Below are 15,464 nucleotides of genomic sequence, written 5' to 3' on the forward strand. Positions count from 1 at the left end.
ATTAGTCGAGGGAGGGAGGGGGGATATTGATGAAACCGGCGGTGGCGTCGCATGTTTGCATGAGCGTCTCCTCGAGTTTAAACGTATCCGCCAACTGCCTGATTTTCACAGAAAACCTCGGCCTTTACCCCTGACACTGGGGAGTGAGGTAGGTAATAAGACATTTGTATACCTTGTGGTTATGATGAGTATATGTATGCCGCCAGGTAATGTATTTGAAGGTGGATGCGAGTGTTTGAAGCAGGTGCGTCTCCTCGCGGCCACTGGGTCGGGTCCGCCATGATGGCTTGGTCCCGGCCCTCGGGAGGCCCAGCGGGGTGCTATTATTAAAAGTTCGTTGCGTCATGGTATTGTCTACGTAGTTTGCTACACTTCTAGAATATGCATCACATGTATACTAAAGTTAGTTGTATTAGATTTAATCTAAATGCTTAATGAGCGTGCATCGTTTTTAATGCTGGCTACAAAGTCACAGGTAAGTATTAAGATCGGTTACGAAACGTATTTGGGTTGAGTAGATTATCTTGACGCATTGGCCAACCTGTAAGTGTCCCTTTGGCAGAATGTAGGTTGTTGCCCTATTATGCATAACATTCTATAGAATTTAGCGTTTAACTTGAGGAATATAATGAAAATGTCCAGTTTTGTACACCTTGATGACTCTACCACCCGAGGGCAAAGCAAGATCAAAAGATTAGATATTAGGAAATTTTCGTTTATACAAATAAACACAGCCTCCCAGAGAGAGTTAACCACCATTAATACAGTCCTTTGAAGTAATACTAGATTGTTTCTGGAAAAGCCAAAGACAAACATAACTATGAGAAAAGTACACACCACTAAACATAACCTGAAAATTTAAGTTTAGACGAGAAACGGACAAGGGGACTCTACAGGAGTCCTACAGTTAGAAGAGGTATTGGATATAACCTTGGCTTTGATTATCGGCATTATTACCGTTTCGGGTATCCTGACCCTATTCAGGTTTGGTTTGGTTAAGGTTTAACCGATGGTTTGTGATGTCTTGCATGACTGAAGACCTTCATGTTTCACAAATTATTACTTGATTTACCCCCATCCTAAACCGTTTCCTATTGGGGTTCCCTATTATCGTTGAGTATTGAGGGGTAAGGTGGATTTGTGCAGTTGAAATGATCAGATTGGAGCAAAACACATCAAATAACATAATGTTCAACTTCAGAAAGGTGAATGACCGAAACTAGTTTTACCGTGTATCATGTGTACCGTTCTTGAGTGTCTGAACATGTGGGTTATTGTGCTGGTAGATAGGCCCGGCCAAACATTTACCACATCCTTAGCTACACAAGTTAACTGGTAAAAAAGGAAAATAAGTATTTATGCCATCAGTCCATAAGTTTGTTCCACTATCAGTCTCGTGTTAGTGGTCTGTTGCTGTTTGAAATCATTTGTTTAGATATGTAGCTGGTGAATAAGTTTGCCTTCAAATTCTAGGTGGTTGTCTGTATCAGACTTTAATATTATTTGGCTTGACAGTAAAGTTCTAGAATTCAAAATAATGATTTTGGAGCATTATGTTCACTTAGAGCTGTGCAACTTTTTTTTTTTCATAACCCTATAGGTGTAGAATTTGCATGTTTGTACAGTTCAGGTTTCATTTATTGGAAGAATACCTTCCTAATTGTGCCGCTCATACTTCTCCCTCTCCACTTTTTTTTTTTTTTTTTTTTACTGACGAGCATTGATGTAATTTGATAGGCTTTTTAAGGTTTTGTATTATGGAAATTCAGTTTTCTCCAATGAAATTGCTTGCTACCAATTTTATCATGTGAAATAATTTTTTTTATTATATGCTAATTGTATTTTTAAATCCGCAGAGAAAAAAACAGCCAGGATGCCTTCATCACTGGACTGTAAGGTGTATGTGGGTGACTTAGGCTCTGGAGCATCAAAACAGGAGCTTGAGGAAGCTTTCTCATACTATGGCCCACTGAGGAATGTCTGGGTGGCACGAAACCCTCCTGGTTTTGCTTTTGTTGAATTTGAAGATGTGCGTGATGCTGAAGATGCTGTTAGGGGACTCGACGGCAGGTGAGGTGACATTTAAATCATGTGTACCTCTAGTAGTAAAGCATTTGCATAGGGGAGGGGTAAGATAAAAGAATACATATTGCAGAGCCACTAACCTATGATATATATAGTATAGTGTGCAGGAGAAATGCAGCTGGGAGTTAGTTTGATTATGAGGGTTAAAGTGGATTAAGAATGACGTGTCTGAAAGTTTTTTTTTTTTTTCCCACAATTACAATACGTAGCATTGTACCATAAATAAAATGGCAGCCTGAAATTGGCCTTCAAGCCAACTTATTCTGTAACCAGAAATGTTGCATGGATTCTGAAGTACATACATCCAAAACTTTAGGCACATACATCCAAAACTTTAGGCCACAAAGGTGGTATTACAGTGTGTCAGTGAGAGTAACGCGTATTTTGTAAAAAAAAAAAAAAAAAAAAAAAAAATATATATATATATATATATATATATATATATATATATATGGGAATTGAAAGGTTGATCACTTGAGTGGAGAGTCATTTTGATGGGAGAGTTGACCAGGACATGATGAAGAGGGTTGGACAGAGAATGTAATGATAGAAATTTAATGTCTGAATCCAAGTGAGCAAATTGAATGAAAAGTGTATTAGGAGTTATTGCATAAATGTTCAGAAGGGTGAGAGGCCTGCATTATGTAGAAACAATTGACTTGCACAAGGTTGATACATACTATGTTGGTATAAAACATCAGGGTAAAGTGTGGTATGAAATATTTCAAAACATCAATTTAGTTATTCTATGATGTGAAACAGTTAGGGTTGAAATAAGTGAGGTTTTTAAAAGAATGTTACACAAATTTTTTAAAAGTAAAAGGAAAATTAGCTTGCTCTTAATGAATTAAAGTATGAAGTCTAGTGCAGTATGATTTTAGCTTGACAGATTGGAGAAATCAAATAGGTGGTTGGTCCTTGAGCCAAAGAATTTCTACAATATTTGGGTTTTCCCTCAAAAAAAAAAGATTTTACACAATGAACAGTACATGTTTATGTAAAATTAGATTATGTAAAATTAGATTTATTGGTTGGCCAACAACCATGTAGGTATATTACAAGTGCCATCCACCTGGGCATAGGTAGGGTTAGTGATGCCTGTGTAGTGAGCCAGCACTTGAGTGGTTGTCAGGTTGCACTCTTCTGGCCCAGTTGGCTATCTTTTCTTTCTGCTTCACCCACTTGTGAACTACTGGCATTCTCTCCTTAAACATAGTCTCTCCTTGTCATACATAAGAACTACCAGCTCATAACAAACTTTTGCTGAGGCAGTTTTATATGGTATGTTGGCATAATCACATGATTGCTGCTGCTTGCTAGAAGGTGCCAATTTCACTGGTAGACACCAACACTATTATAGGTGGGGTTAACTGATTTCTGTCAATGTCATTGTTGCAAACCAAGTTATGCTTGCTTCATTGGTGGGCAATATGTATATGTAGTGACAAAAAGTACACGCTTCAAAAAATCAGTTTCACTGCCAACCTTAGGCACATGATCAGGATGGGTAACCCCAGGAGTATAGTTACTATTTGCAGTTAGCTGCCTGTAATTATATAGAAAGATCTTCAGTTCCTTTACCAAGTAATGTTTCAGGAATATGGTATTCTGTTGCATATTTTTACTCTATCCTCTAAACCATGATTAGAAATCATTTTCCTGTAGAGAGTGGCAAAAGATTACAAGAACTGAAATTGTAAGAAAGGCCTTTAGTGGTTGAAGGAGGAATACAAAATGAAACAAATTTGTAGGAATACTTTTTGACCATTTTGCAGTGCTTTTAAAAACACTGTTAGCATCAACACTTTATATGGGTTTGGATAAGAATGGTTTGTGTAAACTTTAGAATTTGGAAAGGAAAAGTTGAAAATAGTCTTAAGATTGATATTTGGTATCATTATTGACCTGTGTTGAAAACTACACGATTCCAAAAGACTTGGGTGTTCTTTAAATGTTGAACATAGGCAAATTTCTAATGGCAGTAGATACTTAAATATGATGAAGCCAATGACTTTTTTAAGAGGCATTTTTCCAAAAGTTATGAATTTTTTCTTTTTTTTCCTTTCAGGACAATATGTGGCCGTCGTGTCCGTGTAGAACTTTCCACTGGTAAATCTCGTAGTAGATTCCGTGGTCCCCCCCCACGCCGAGGCAGGCCTTTCCATCCAGAAGATCGATGTTATGAATGTGGGGAGCGTGGCCACTATGCCAGGGATTGCTATAGGTACAGCCGACGATACTCAAGGTATGTAATTGTTCGTTTGGGGGAGCGGGTATGCGTGACTCTGCTGCACTTGGTGGTTATTGCACGAGTCTTGAAATCCTGAGCTTTGGTCAGTAAGCACTTCACATTGGAGGCCAGTATCAGATCAGTTCACCTGGTTCCTGTAGGTCATGACTAAAGTGATGCTGCTTTCATATTTTTATTTTTATTAAAGATATTTCTTTGTGAGTTTTTTCTGTGATGCTTAATCTCTGCCTTAGCCCTGTCATGTGGACTTGTCTTGTGTGGTCTACTTAAACTTATCAAATAAAGCTAAGGGATTATCACCTGGTGGAACTGGTATTGACAGAACACTCATATTTTGTAGGCAAAACGGCTGAGATCCCCATTCCCAAACCTCGAGTAGTCAAAGATCGGCGCTCTGTCGATTGATCGTCGCAGTACGACTTGAATTTGACCTGGCCACAACTTGAACTTCATGGCCTCATTTGTAAAGCTTACTGCCTGCCAGTCATTCAGCGTAGACTTCTCTCGTGCTCTACTTGAACATCGCAGTTACATGAGCGTTCAACGCTGGTTAAACATCGCAGTTACATGACCCTACCTACGTGATCGAACGTCAGACCTTCAGACAACTTTCTTCCGAGATTCATGACTCTTGACAGGCACAGTAAGCTTACTGGTGTAAAATTTGATTAATGGTTGTTATTTTACTATAGGTAGTGTTCACTTATGCAGTTATCTAGTCCCCATACATTTTATTCATCAACCGTTTTCAGGCAGAGGCAGTTCATGTAAGTAATTAAGATCTTACAAGGTGTTTCTGTGCAAATCTGATTTATGGTCACCTGTGTTGCCATGGTCTTCTGATGTCACATTCAAAATTTCACTTATCCCAGAGTAGAAGTTGCAGCAATATAGTTGCAGTGGAAAAAGAAAGTAATAGCCATGACGGAGAACTTATAATATCCAAAGAAAAAAAATTGTGGCATCCAATTTTAGGTTGGCCATAATAATCTGGGATGATCGAAGTGATCTTGCAGTGCTTATCATGCCTATACTCATGAGCACGCCTGGTTGAGTTGAAGCGGTTTCCAACATCCAGGCCTTAGATCTGTGCATGGCAGAATGTAACATGATCAGTGTAAGTGTATGGATGTTAGCAGTCCAGCACAGGCATCCTGGGAACTTATATCAGATTTGCACACCTTAATGGCATTGTTATGTACAAGCTCTAATGTAGTGCCTGCATGGTCAGGTACTCAAGATCGCGAAGTCGAAGTCGCTCGCCCCGTCGTAGAAGATCTTACACGCGCTCAAGGTCGCGTTCAAGAAGTAGGACCAGGGATCGCTCACGCTCTCGGGACCGAAGCAGGTCTAGGGACAGATCAAGGTCTCGCTCACGCACAAGGGATCGAAGCCGCAGCCGTAGCCGCAGTCGCAGCCGTACTCGTGACAGGTCAAGAACACCATCGAGGGACAGAGATCGCGACAGAGACAACTCTCACTCAAGAGAAGACAAGGGGTAAGTTGCTGTTGATTATATTTGTAGAGGGTAGCAAAAAACTTCTTTTTAAGTGATAGTCTGCTTTTGGAATTAGGGTTGTGGCTGAGGGGCCCATTTCTATGGTGAAATTTTTTTGGAAATTTCTATGTCCATGGATGTGGGTGGCAGATTTTTCGGTAGCTTAAGGCTGTTTATGATGATTCACATGACTGGATGAAATAAGTGGGATCTAGTGATGAATGTATGAGAAAAGTATACAGGTGGTTAAGTAAGAGACTTGAATAATTAGTGTGAAAAAGAGGGTATGAATTTTACCTGCAGGGAATTCGCATGAGAGTTTATTTAGCTGGTGGTCAAGTGAAAGGTACAGGAGCTTAAAAAGAAGAGGGTAAGCAAAAGGATAACATGGAAATATGTGAGAAGTGAGCAGATGGGGAAGTTCTAATAGGTAAAGATGTGTGGAGATGGAGTGAATATTTTGAAGGATTTGTAATTAATAAGGTAACTGAGGCATTCAAGGTGTGTTTAGCTTGCAGAAGCTAAGGCAAATGTTTTAATGGGAAGAGAAGGTTATGAAAGGCAGATGGCATTGCAATAGTTTCTCAGGAAGGCCTTTTAACATTTGTATGGTTCAAGGAAGGTGCCACAGGACTGGCAAACTGCATGCGTAGTGCATGTGTTTAAGGGTAGTATGCACAAATTTGGAAGATCAAACTAAAAAAAAAACTTGGGTAATAGGAGAGTGATGGCATGCATAGAGTATATGATTGGGGAGGAGCCTCTAGTGTAGCTCCAGATGTGGTATTTGATGTTTAGACCAGATGTTAAATTTGAATGTGAGAGACCTCTGGAGAAAGATATATGTGATGTGTATGGATCTGGGAAATATTAACATTCTCTTAGAAGGGGTTGCAAATACTTGAATGGTGTGGAAAGAAAGTTACTAAATGCTGCAAGTTTTTTACTGGAAGATTAAGGCATGCTTTCAAGTGCTAAGGGATTAGGTTATTTTCTTGTCACAGTGGGTCTGTGCCAGGATGCGTGTTGTCATTATAATGGTTCATTCTCTTCATGTTCAGGATCGGGAGGATGGTAAGTGTGATGTTTAGTTGTGTTATATGATGTGGGGGAATTGTGTCAGTTGGTGTTTGCTAATAACATTGGTGGTGTGATGTGATAGGTGGCCCTAGTGAAAATTTCCAGAAGCTATTGTCTGGAAGCTGGTGTAAGTGGAGGTAGTTGAAACATAATGTGATGGAAGGGGGAGACAGACAAATTGGTTTGTTTGTTTTATTGAAGAGGAAGTGGTGCTTTACATGTTTGGCAGTGTATACAAATGATTATGGGAAATGAAGCGAGTTACTTAACGGAAGTAGGGGTTAAGGCCCTGTATTGACAAAGAAGCATGTGAAAGGATAGGTCACTGTCTGTCAAGGAAAAGTGAGTCAGTATGATGTATTAGTCTTATACATGTATCTTGGGCCTTGGATACAAAGAAAGGTGACCTGGAGTGGTGAAAATATGTCTGCGGGTAATGTATGTTTTGAAATAAATTGATCATTTAAGGAACAATTATCTGGGAAAGCATCGTAGAGGTTACAGTCAGATTGAGGGTTGTCTAGGATATGCTGAAATGGTTTAGGCATTTGGGGAGTGTTTAAAATGAGATTTTGCCATGGCAGCAAAGTTTGCGTATTGTGCTCACTACTTGGTAACTTAAAGTGAAGAATGACTGAGATGTGTGTTGGAAGTGCATTGCTGGTCTGAAAGAGGTGTGGTACCTAGGGCCTGTAAATTTTAACTGTTCAACGTACAGAAAATGTTTAAATTTATGCTGTGTGGAATGGTGAGAAGCGAAGATGCCTCTTGCCAGCCTACAGGACTTGGGTTGGGGGTTCATACATTCATGTGCCTGAACTTCTCCGTGTAAGCAGAAATGAAAGCCAGTGATGAATATGATGGCAAATATGTAAGTTAAAGTTATTCGTTATGAATATCAGGTGAGGTGGGTTTCAAATTTTCAATAGTGCCTTGTGTTAGTAGGGAATGAGTTGAAACTTTGCAGAGATTTATAAAAATTTTGTTCTGGATTGGATCAGAAGGTTGTATTCATGGGTGATGTGTGTGTGGAAATATGTGATCTTATGCTGGTGGGGTTTTATCAGAAGGGGATGCTTTATTATTAGATCAGATATATGTTGAAAGTATTGAGCATATTTTTCTACTTACCCTGGGCCCAGGATTATGTTAATAATGTATGGAATTTGTGTAAAACTTCAAGTTAGATGAAACCCGAGACATTGATCAGGTGGATGTTAAAGCAGAGTTGCTGATTAAAAGGTAGGTAGTTATGTTTTGTTGTGCCATAAAAACAAAGCAGTAATAGAGGGTGTCTCAGTGTGTGGGACGTTAGAATTAGTTTGTGTTCGTTAATAGCAGATGCTCTTGATATGTACATGTCTGTTTCTGATGCTCATTCCTTCTGGGAACTTCCATCAAGGCAGTGGGGATGGCAAGAGGGTGGTATTTTGATAAAAGAATTGGTTGTAGAAAGAGGAACATGATGGATTGAAGTTTTAAGAAAGCCTTTTCTGGAAATAATACAGTTGTGTTAAAAGTACACATGATCTAAGAGAAAGAAGGAACAAGGAGCAATGGTGGATTTAGTAATTGTGTATAGGTGGCCAGGATAAAGATTTAAGGGTTTAGGAAGTACAGGAACAGTAAAGTTATTGAAGGTAATATTTGATTGTTTAGAAAGAGGTATGTTATTCTTAGTGTACGGATGATGATAAGTGACTAGGGCTATTAGAAAGAGGTATGTTATTCTTAGTGTATGGATGATAAGTGACTAGGGCTAGAGGAAATCAGATGGTGCTACATGTATCAAGATGTCTTGGTAGCTCTTTAAATGTAACGAAAATATAGTCTAATAGGATTGTGGGCACCCCGTTGTTGGAGTTTCTGAAGGGAATGGGGTCAGATATGTAGATAGACACAGTTGCATGTGAAGGAAATTGTGAACGATGTCTGACAGCCGTGACCAGAACCCCTTGTGGGAGCTCGCAAAGGGAACAGAGTTAGAGATAGACAGTTGCACGTGAAGAAAATTATGATCAGTGTCTGATAGTTATGTTTAGGTGAGTTTGGTAAAGTGTGTGAAAAGAAAGTTAAGAGTAAATGTGAATAAGAGCAAGGTTATTAGGTACAGTAGGGTTGAGGGTCAAGTCAATTGGGAGGTAAGTTTGAATGGAGAAAAACTGGAGGAAGTAAAGTGTTTTAGATATCTGGGAGTGGATCTGGCAGCAGATGGAACCATGGAAGCGGAAGTGGATCATAGGGTGGGGGAGGGGGGCGAAAATCCTGGGAGCCTTGAAGAATGTGTGGAAGTCGAGAACATTATCTCGGAAAGCAAAAATGGGTATGTTTGAAGGAATAGTGGTTCCAACAATGTTGTATGGTTGCGAGGCGTGGGCTATGGATAGAGTTGTGCGCAGGAGGATGGATGTGCTGGAAATGAGATGTTTGAGGACAATGTGTGGTGTGAGGTGGTTTGATCGAGTAAGTAACGTAAGGGTAAGAGAGATGTGTGGAAATAAAAAGAGCGTGGTTGAGAGAGCAGAAGAGGGTGTTTTGAAATGGTTTGGGCACATGGAGAGAATGAGTGAGGAAAGATTGACCAAGAGGATGTATGTGTTGGAGGTGGAGGGAACGAGAAGTGGGAGACCAAATTGGAGGTGGAAAGATGGAGTGCAAAAAATTTTTGTGTGATCGGGGCCTGAACATGCAGGAGGGTGAAAGGAGGGCAAGGAATAGAGTGAATTGGATCGATGTGGTATACCGGGGTTGACGTGCTGTCAGTGGATTGAATCAGGGCATGTGAAGCGTCTGGGGTAAACCATGGAAAGCTGTGTAGGTATGTATATTTGCGTGTGTGGACGTATGTATATACATGTGTATGGGGGTGGGTTGGGCCATTTCTTTCGTCTGTTTCCTTGTGCTACCTCGCAAACGCAGGAGACAGCGACAAAGAAAAAAAAAAAAAAAAATAGATATCTCTCTTCAATCCATAGTATTAAGGCGTGTACACACTTGGGTGTCTTTTTCAGTTAAATCACATCTTAAGTATTTAATTATATTTTTGTAGAAATGAAAGAAATTGTGATTTGATTGTAGGCTTCCAGCATTGATCCCAAAGGTAATTAAGAGTATGACTAGTTGGCAGAAATTTTGAATTAATGAGCTTGATTTTGGTAGATTCTAACTAACTTGCCTAAATTTTAGAGGATTCCTATCATTATTGTGGGAGATTTTAAATAAGCTCATGTTGATTTGGGGGGCTCCTTTTCCAGTAGCTTTGCATAGGCTGTACCTAAACTTGCTAAATAGTATAGTAATATATATAGTTCATTTAGAACCCTACCTATAATGAAATATATTGTTTTAGCTGCAAATGGGATTTTGTCTATAATGTTGGAGAAAAGTGATCTCTGACAAATTTATTTTAACTTTCATCAGTAATTCTCATTCTCGGTTATCTGGTGCATTTCTTCTCGTGACAACATTTTTTTATTGGCAAAGCTTTTCCAATAGTAAAACTGCCCACCATCCATGTCTGTAAAAAACATGTTTCATGCCAACCTCCAAATTAGACACAAGAAGTGTTGAATTTTAATGGCTTTGTAATCAAAACTTTAAGCTCTTGCATTTGATAATTCTGCAAGGTTTCTTCTATTTCCAGAGACAGAAGTCGGTCACCAACTCCGGTCCAGAATGGTAGCCCAAAAAAATCAGAAGATTTGAATGATGAGTGACCTATGCAGCTTCCTTACTGATTGTAGGCCCTTTTTTTTTCCATATTTGTACTTTCTTCGAATGTTAGATTGATAATTAGTAATTATTTGCCTTCTGTAAGGTAACATCTTTTAACTGCTTAAAATGTGAATAAAATACCTCACTGGAGAATGTTTTATTTGGTCAGTTGTGTCTGATGCATTCGAACATAATACAAAATATCTTGATGTACTGTTTACAATTTAAATAAAACTTTACAGGAAAATCTCATTGTTTTGACCAGTTAACCAAGGATGAAAGATGTCATTAAAGATGCTGTAGCACTTTGATGCCAATGTGTGCACTGGGAGCTGTACGGGCAGCTTTTCATGGAATGATTTCACAGCATGTAGTATATTTGAGTAGTGTGGTAAAGTTGACCATAATTGCCATGTATTTTCGCATATAATTGAAAGTAATAAGGTCAGAATGTGTTCCGAGAAAATGACGTTAAAGCATGGTATTAGGCCAGACTATTGGGTAATAAGTATAATTTAGGATGGGTTGGTTAAAGATGTTGCGAAGGAAGGTTGGTTTGAGATGTGTATGAATTATATGGCTGATTTTCGACTCTTTGGGAAAACATTGAGTTGCCAGCGCAATATTGAATGGCATGATCACAGTGATCCAATCTGTCCATATCTCTGATGCCTATTTCCTCAAGGGGGTGGTCTTGACTAAAGTTCCCTTAACGTAAATTAGTGGCACTTCTTAACCTTAAAGGTCTCGAAAAATGCGGCTTTTGTTTCCAGAGGCCCCTGTGCAAGCTAATAACTAATACTTCAATGTGCCTACCAAATTTTCCAGCCCACTAATTCTACCAGATGCACCTGCCTTATACTTTCTACCCTCTGTTCTCCACATTTTGCCAAAAGTCAGGTAAACGCTCAATGCAAGGAAATGAAATGAAATGGCAAGTGTTGTCACGTTGAGAAAATGTATGTTTAGAATGCAAGCAGTCCATGCGTGGATGAGGCAGACAAGAGCTACCCAAGTCAGAGGATTGCAATTTATTTCATTCTTCAGGTATATTTAAACGAATTCATTACAACAGTATATTTATTATAGTTGATAAAGACTTTTACAAACACTGGAATTGTAAGGGACAAAGTTGTCCATAAAGTCGTTATTAAAAATCTATATTCCATTACTTGGGCCACCATTCCAACATATATATATTAAGGCAATTAATAGTTTTTAAGTCGGTACTGGATAATATGAGATCGGAGGAAGTACGACCTTGCTCAGAAACTTCATGGTTGCTCAGAATTCGCTTTTGACAATTTCCATTTACTTTTCCACTTTGAAGACCATATGAAGTCAATCTTCGACAGATTGCAAAATACTATTATGTATACAAGTGTCCCTTTGACCTTAAAGATTATTTCAGATTCACACTAATCCCCAAGTGATGATGACAATGGTTTGAAATGGGATAAATCGGATAACTGCTCTCGGACGTGATGAGTTTCAGGGATTTGTGTAATTACCAGCATCCATGTACAAGAAAGGGATTTGGTTAATTGAAATTATATTCATTTTTCCTGATCTATTTTGTTACCTTTGGGAAGATCCTAAGTAGTGGTAGCATTTTCGTAGTTATTTTTTATCATGACCATTTCATAGAAATATATTGGCAGGGTCAGCTGATGACTTAATTCTGGGTTGTTACAAACAATAGTTTCAGTGCACTGTCTTAATGTTACAAACATGATAGAGGCTTTCTCCATCCTTCGTAATTCAACTTTCCTAAAAGTTACTGGAATTCTATTTACTAATGCGGAATTAAGACTTAGTAAGTTAACTGAATAAAGGGAAGTTGCCATGGATAGGTCTGGGTGTTACTAAAAGTGGTAAAGTTTGAGAAACTAAAATATTAAGTATTTGAAGTTAACTAGTACAGGTCATAAGTTCCCAGAGCTTTTGCTTCAACATCAGATTTTCCTTGATATGCCCTATCCAACTGCCTTATTTGCATTTGACAGACTTCCTGCTGCATCTCCATACGCCTGTGCTTCACACTTTGGTCATCTAATGATAACCGATTTGTACTCTCTACTGACGACCATTTCGCTGCTTCACTTAACAATTACATCTGACTTCCTCTCACCTGTGATGTCAAGTTCAGTTGTTCCTCATCTCTCCTGACATTTGACTTCTCATCCCTAATTTGTACTGCTATTTCTATATTCCAAGTTTCTTATATCCGAAAGCTTTTAATTCCACCTCTGCATTAGGTTATGCCATACTCATCCGGCCTAATGATGGCGATTCCTTACCTAAACGTATTATTTGTACCGATACCTTCATAAAAATTTGGTTTAGACTTGTGCCTCATCAATTATTAATTCTAGTTTTGTTAAAATTCTTGTAAGACTTCAAAATCGTAGGAATTACTTTCAAAGGCACATGGTAGAATACCTGAAAACCAATAATCAAAAAGCAAGTTTATGAGTGATGAGTGCAAAGTTTAAGCTAAACAGGTTTTACCCTGAAATAGTTCTGTATCATTATGGTTGAAAGTGTTTTGAGTGTCAGTTGAGAAGCAAAGCTGTCAAGGTGAAGGGCAGGGCCGGACGGCTGTTGCAACTAGCAGGTAACACGATGGGTAGATGACTAAATCCTTCAGCAATATTCCCAGTCTGGGTGCAGGAGTGGCCGGCAGGAAGAAGGACACGTGGGGATCCCGTTCTGCCTGTTGATCTCAGCCTCCTTCCGAGGCAGCTCCTGACGTAGGCCAGGCGACCCTGTGCGCGGTCTCTGGCTGGCGTTATGTTTGACGCCCGCTCTGATAAATTCAGTTTTCTCTCCCGGAGCGAAATGGCCTGCAGGAGTTTCTCGCTGTGAGGGGCGTTTAGAGGTTCCATTTGTAGGTTTTCGTGCCATATATGGCTGGGAGAGCTTCTGGTACAGTTGCTGCGAGGGTTTCGGGGCGGGCATGCCGACCCACTGGCCTGGGCGACGCCTACTAGGGAATGGGACGACGCCGGAACTCTGACTACAGGAGACACTGTCGTGGATCATGGCGTCATCGCCCATCAGCGGCAGCAGTTGCTCCTGCAGGTACACAGGTCGTTAACTTGAGAATATTCCCAACGTAGTCGTATGGCTGTTTTGCACTACTTCTGCAGATAGTACATATATGTAATACCCAGTGGAAAACTGCATTGTATACTTTTAAAGAAATTGATATATTGAATTACTAAAGGACTCTTTGTATTGGTGCCCTTCAACTTAAATCAGGAAAGATGATATGCTCCTTTGGAGTTGAAAGTTTCTCAACGAGACAATTATTCATCCATTAACGATGACACAGCCTTGCCGAAGACATTCGTGGAGTAACGACATCCATTATAAAATTTTGACGTATTTATAAACAACCACAAAATTCCTTTCACGGCACGTTCTTGTAAGTATTGAAGGCCTCATCGGTCACTTAATGTAAATTGAAGTTTTTTTTTTTTTTTTTTTTTTTTATACTTTGTCGCTGTCTCCCGCGTTTGCGAGGTAGCGCAAGGAAACAGACGAAAGAAATGGCCCAACCCCCCCCCCCCCCATACACATGTACATACACACGTCCAGACACGCAAATATACATACCTACACAGCTTTCCATGGTTTACCCCAGACGCTTCACATGCCTTGCTTCAATCCACTGACAGCACGTCAACCCCTGTATACCACATGACTCCAATTCACTCTATTTCTTGCCCTCCTTTCACCCTCCTGCATGTTCAGGCCCCGATCACACAAAATCTTTTTCACTCCATCTTTCCACCTCCAATTTGGTCTCCCTCTTCTCCTCGTTCCCTCCACCTCCGACACATATATCCTCTTGGTCAATCTCTCCTCACTCATTCTCTCCATGTGCCCAAACCATTTCAAAACACCCTCTTCTGCTCTCTCGACCACGCTCTTTTTATTTCCACACATCTCTCTTACCCTTACGTTACTTACTCGATCAAACCACCTCACACCACACATTGTCCTCAAACATCTCATTTCCAGCACATCCATCCTCCTGCGCACATCTCTATCCATAGCCCACGCCTCGCAACCATACAGCATTGTTGGAACCACTATTCCCTCAAACATACCCATTTTTGATTTCCGAGATAATGTTCTCGACTTCCACACATTTTTCAAGGCTCCCAAAATTTTCGCCCCCTCCCCCACCCTATGATCCACTTCCGCTTCCATGGTTCCATCCGCTGACAGATCCACTCCCAGATATCTAAAACACTTCACTTCCTCCAGTTTTTCTCCATTCAAACTCACCTCCCAATTGACTTGACCCTCACCCCTACTGTACCTAATAACCTTGCTCTTATTCACATTTACTCTCAACTTTCTTCTTCCACACACTTTACCAAACTCAGTCACCAGCTTCTGCAGTTTCTCACATGAATCAGCCACCAGCGCTGTATCATCAGCGAACAACAATTGACTCACTTCCCAAGCTCTCTCATCCCCAACAGACTTCATACTTGCCCCTCTTTCCAGGACTCTTGCATTTACCTCCTTTACAACCCCATCCATAAACAAATTAAACAACCATGGAGACATCACACACCCCTGCCGCAAACCTACATTCACTGAGAACCAATCACTTTCCTCTCTTCCTACACGTACACATGCCTTACATCCTCGATAAAAACTTTTCACTGCTTCTAACAACTTGCCTCCCACACCATATATTCTTAATACCTTCCACAGAGCATCTCTATCAACTCTATCATATGCCTTCTCCAGATCCATAAATGCTACATACAAATCCATAAATTGAAGTATGTATTCATTTTATTGTTTAACCAT

At 39.8% G+C, this 15,464-nt stretch overlaps 2 protein-coding genes across 4 annotated transcripts in view; one reads left to right on the forward strand and one right to left on the reverse strand.

The window, feature by feature from the left end:
• LOC139747090 (uncharacterized) lies at positions 1–10,875 on the forward strand. Of its 2 annotated transcripts, none has more exons than XM_071658901.1 (5): positions 1–148; positions 1,857–2,070; positions 4,154–4,330; positions 5,568–5,834; positions 10,558–10,875. In XM_071658901.1, exons 2-5 carry the CDS (start codon positions 1,874–1,876, stop codon positions 10,628–10,630), a joined length of 714 nt encoding a protein of 237 aa, XP_071515002.1. In that variant the 5' UTR covers positions 1–148; positions 1,857–1,873; the 3' UTR covers positions 10,631–10,875. The 2 variants fall into 2 exon arrangements, with proteins under 2 accessions (XP_071515002.1, XP_071515004.1); XM_071658903.1 differs by having other exon boundaries at positions 5,577–5,834.
• Positions 10,774–15,464, reverse strand: part of LOC139747088 (uncharacterized) — a 23,127-nt gene continuing 18,436 nt past the window's right edge. For both annotated transcript variants that reach the window (XM_071658899.1, XM_071658900.1), the window contains one exon: positions 10,774–13,706. In XM_071658899.1, coding sequence (XP_071515000.1) covers positions 13,275–13,706 — 432 coding nt within the window. In that variant the 3' untranslated portion in view covers positions 10,774–13,274. The remainder of the gene's footprint in view (positions 13,707–15,464) is intronic.

This window comes from Panulirus ornatus, chromosome 67, assembly GCF_036320965.1.
Source record: "Panulirus ornatus isolate Po-2019 chromosome 67, ASM3632096v1, whole genome shotgun sequence".
NCBI classification, from domain to species: domain Eukaryota; kingdom Metazoa; phylum Arthropoda; class Malacostraca; order Decapoda; family Palinuridae; genus Panulirus; species Panulirus ornatus.

Coding starts and splice junctions, on each gene's coding strand:
- LOC139747090 (XM_071658901.1), top strand. CDS start 1,874: ATGCCTTCATCACTGGACTGTAAGGTGTATGTGGGTGACTTAGGCTCT. Junction 2,071..4,153: donor GTTAGGGGACTCGACGGCAG/GTGAGGTGACAT, acceptor TTTTCCTTTCAG/GACAATATGTGGCCGTCGTG. Junction 5,835..10,557: donor CACTCAAGAGAAGACAAGGG/GTAAGTTGCTGT, acceptor TTCTATTTCCAG/AGACAGAAGTCGGTCACCAA.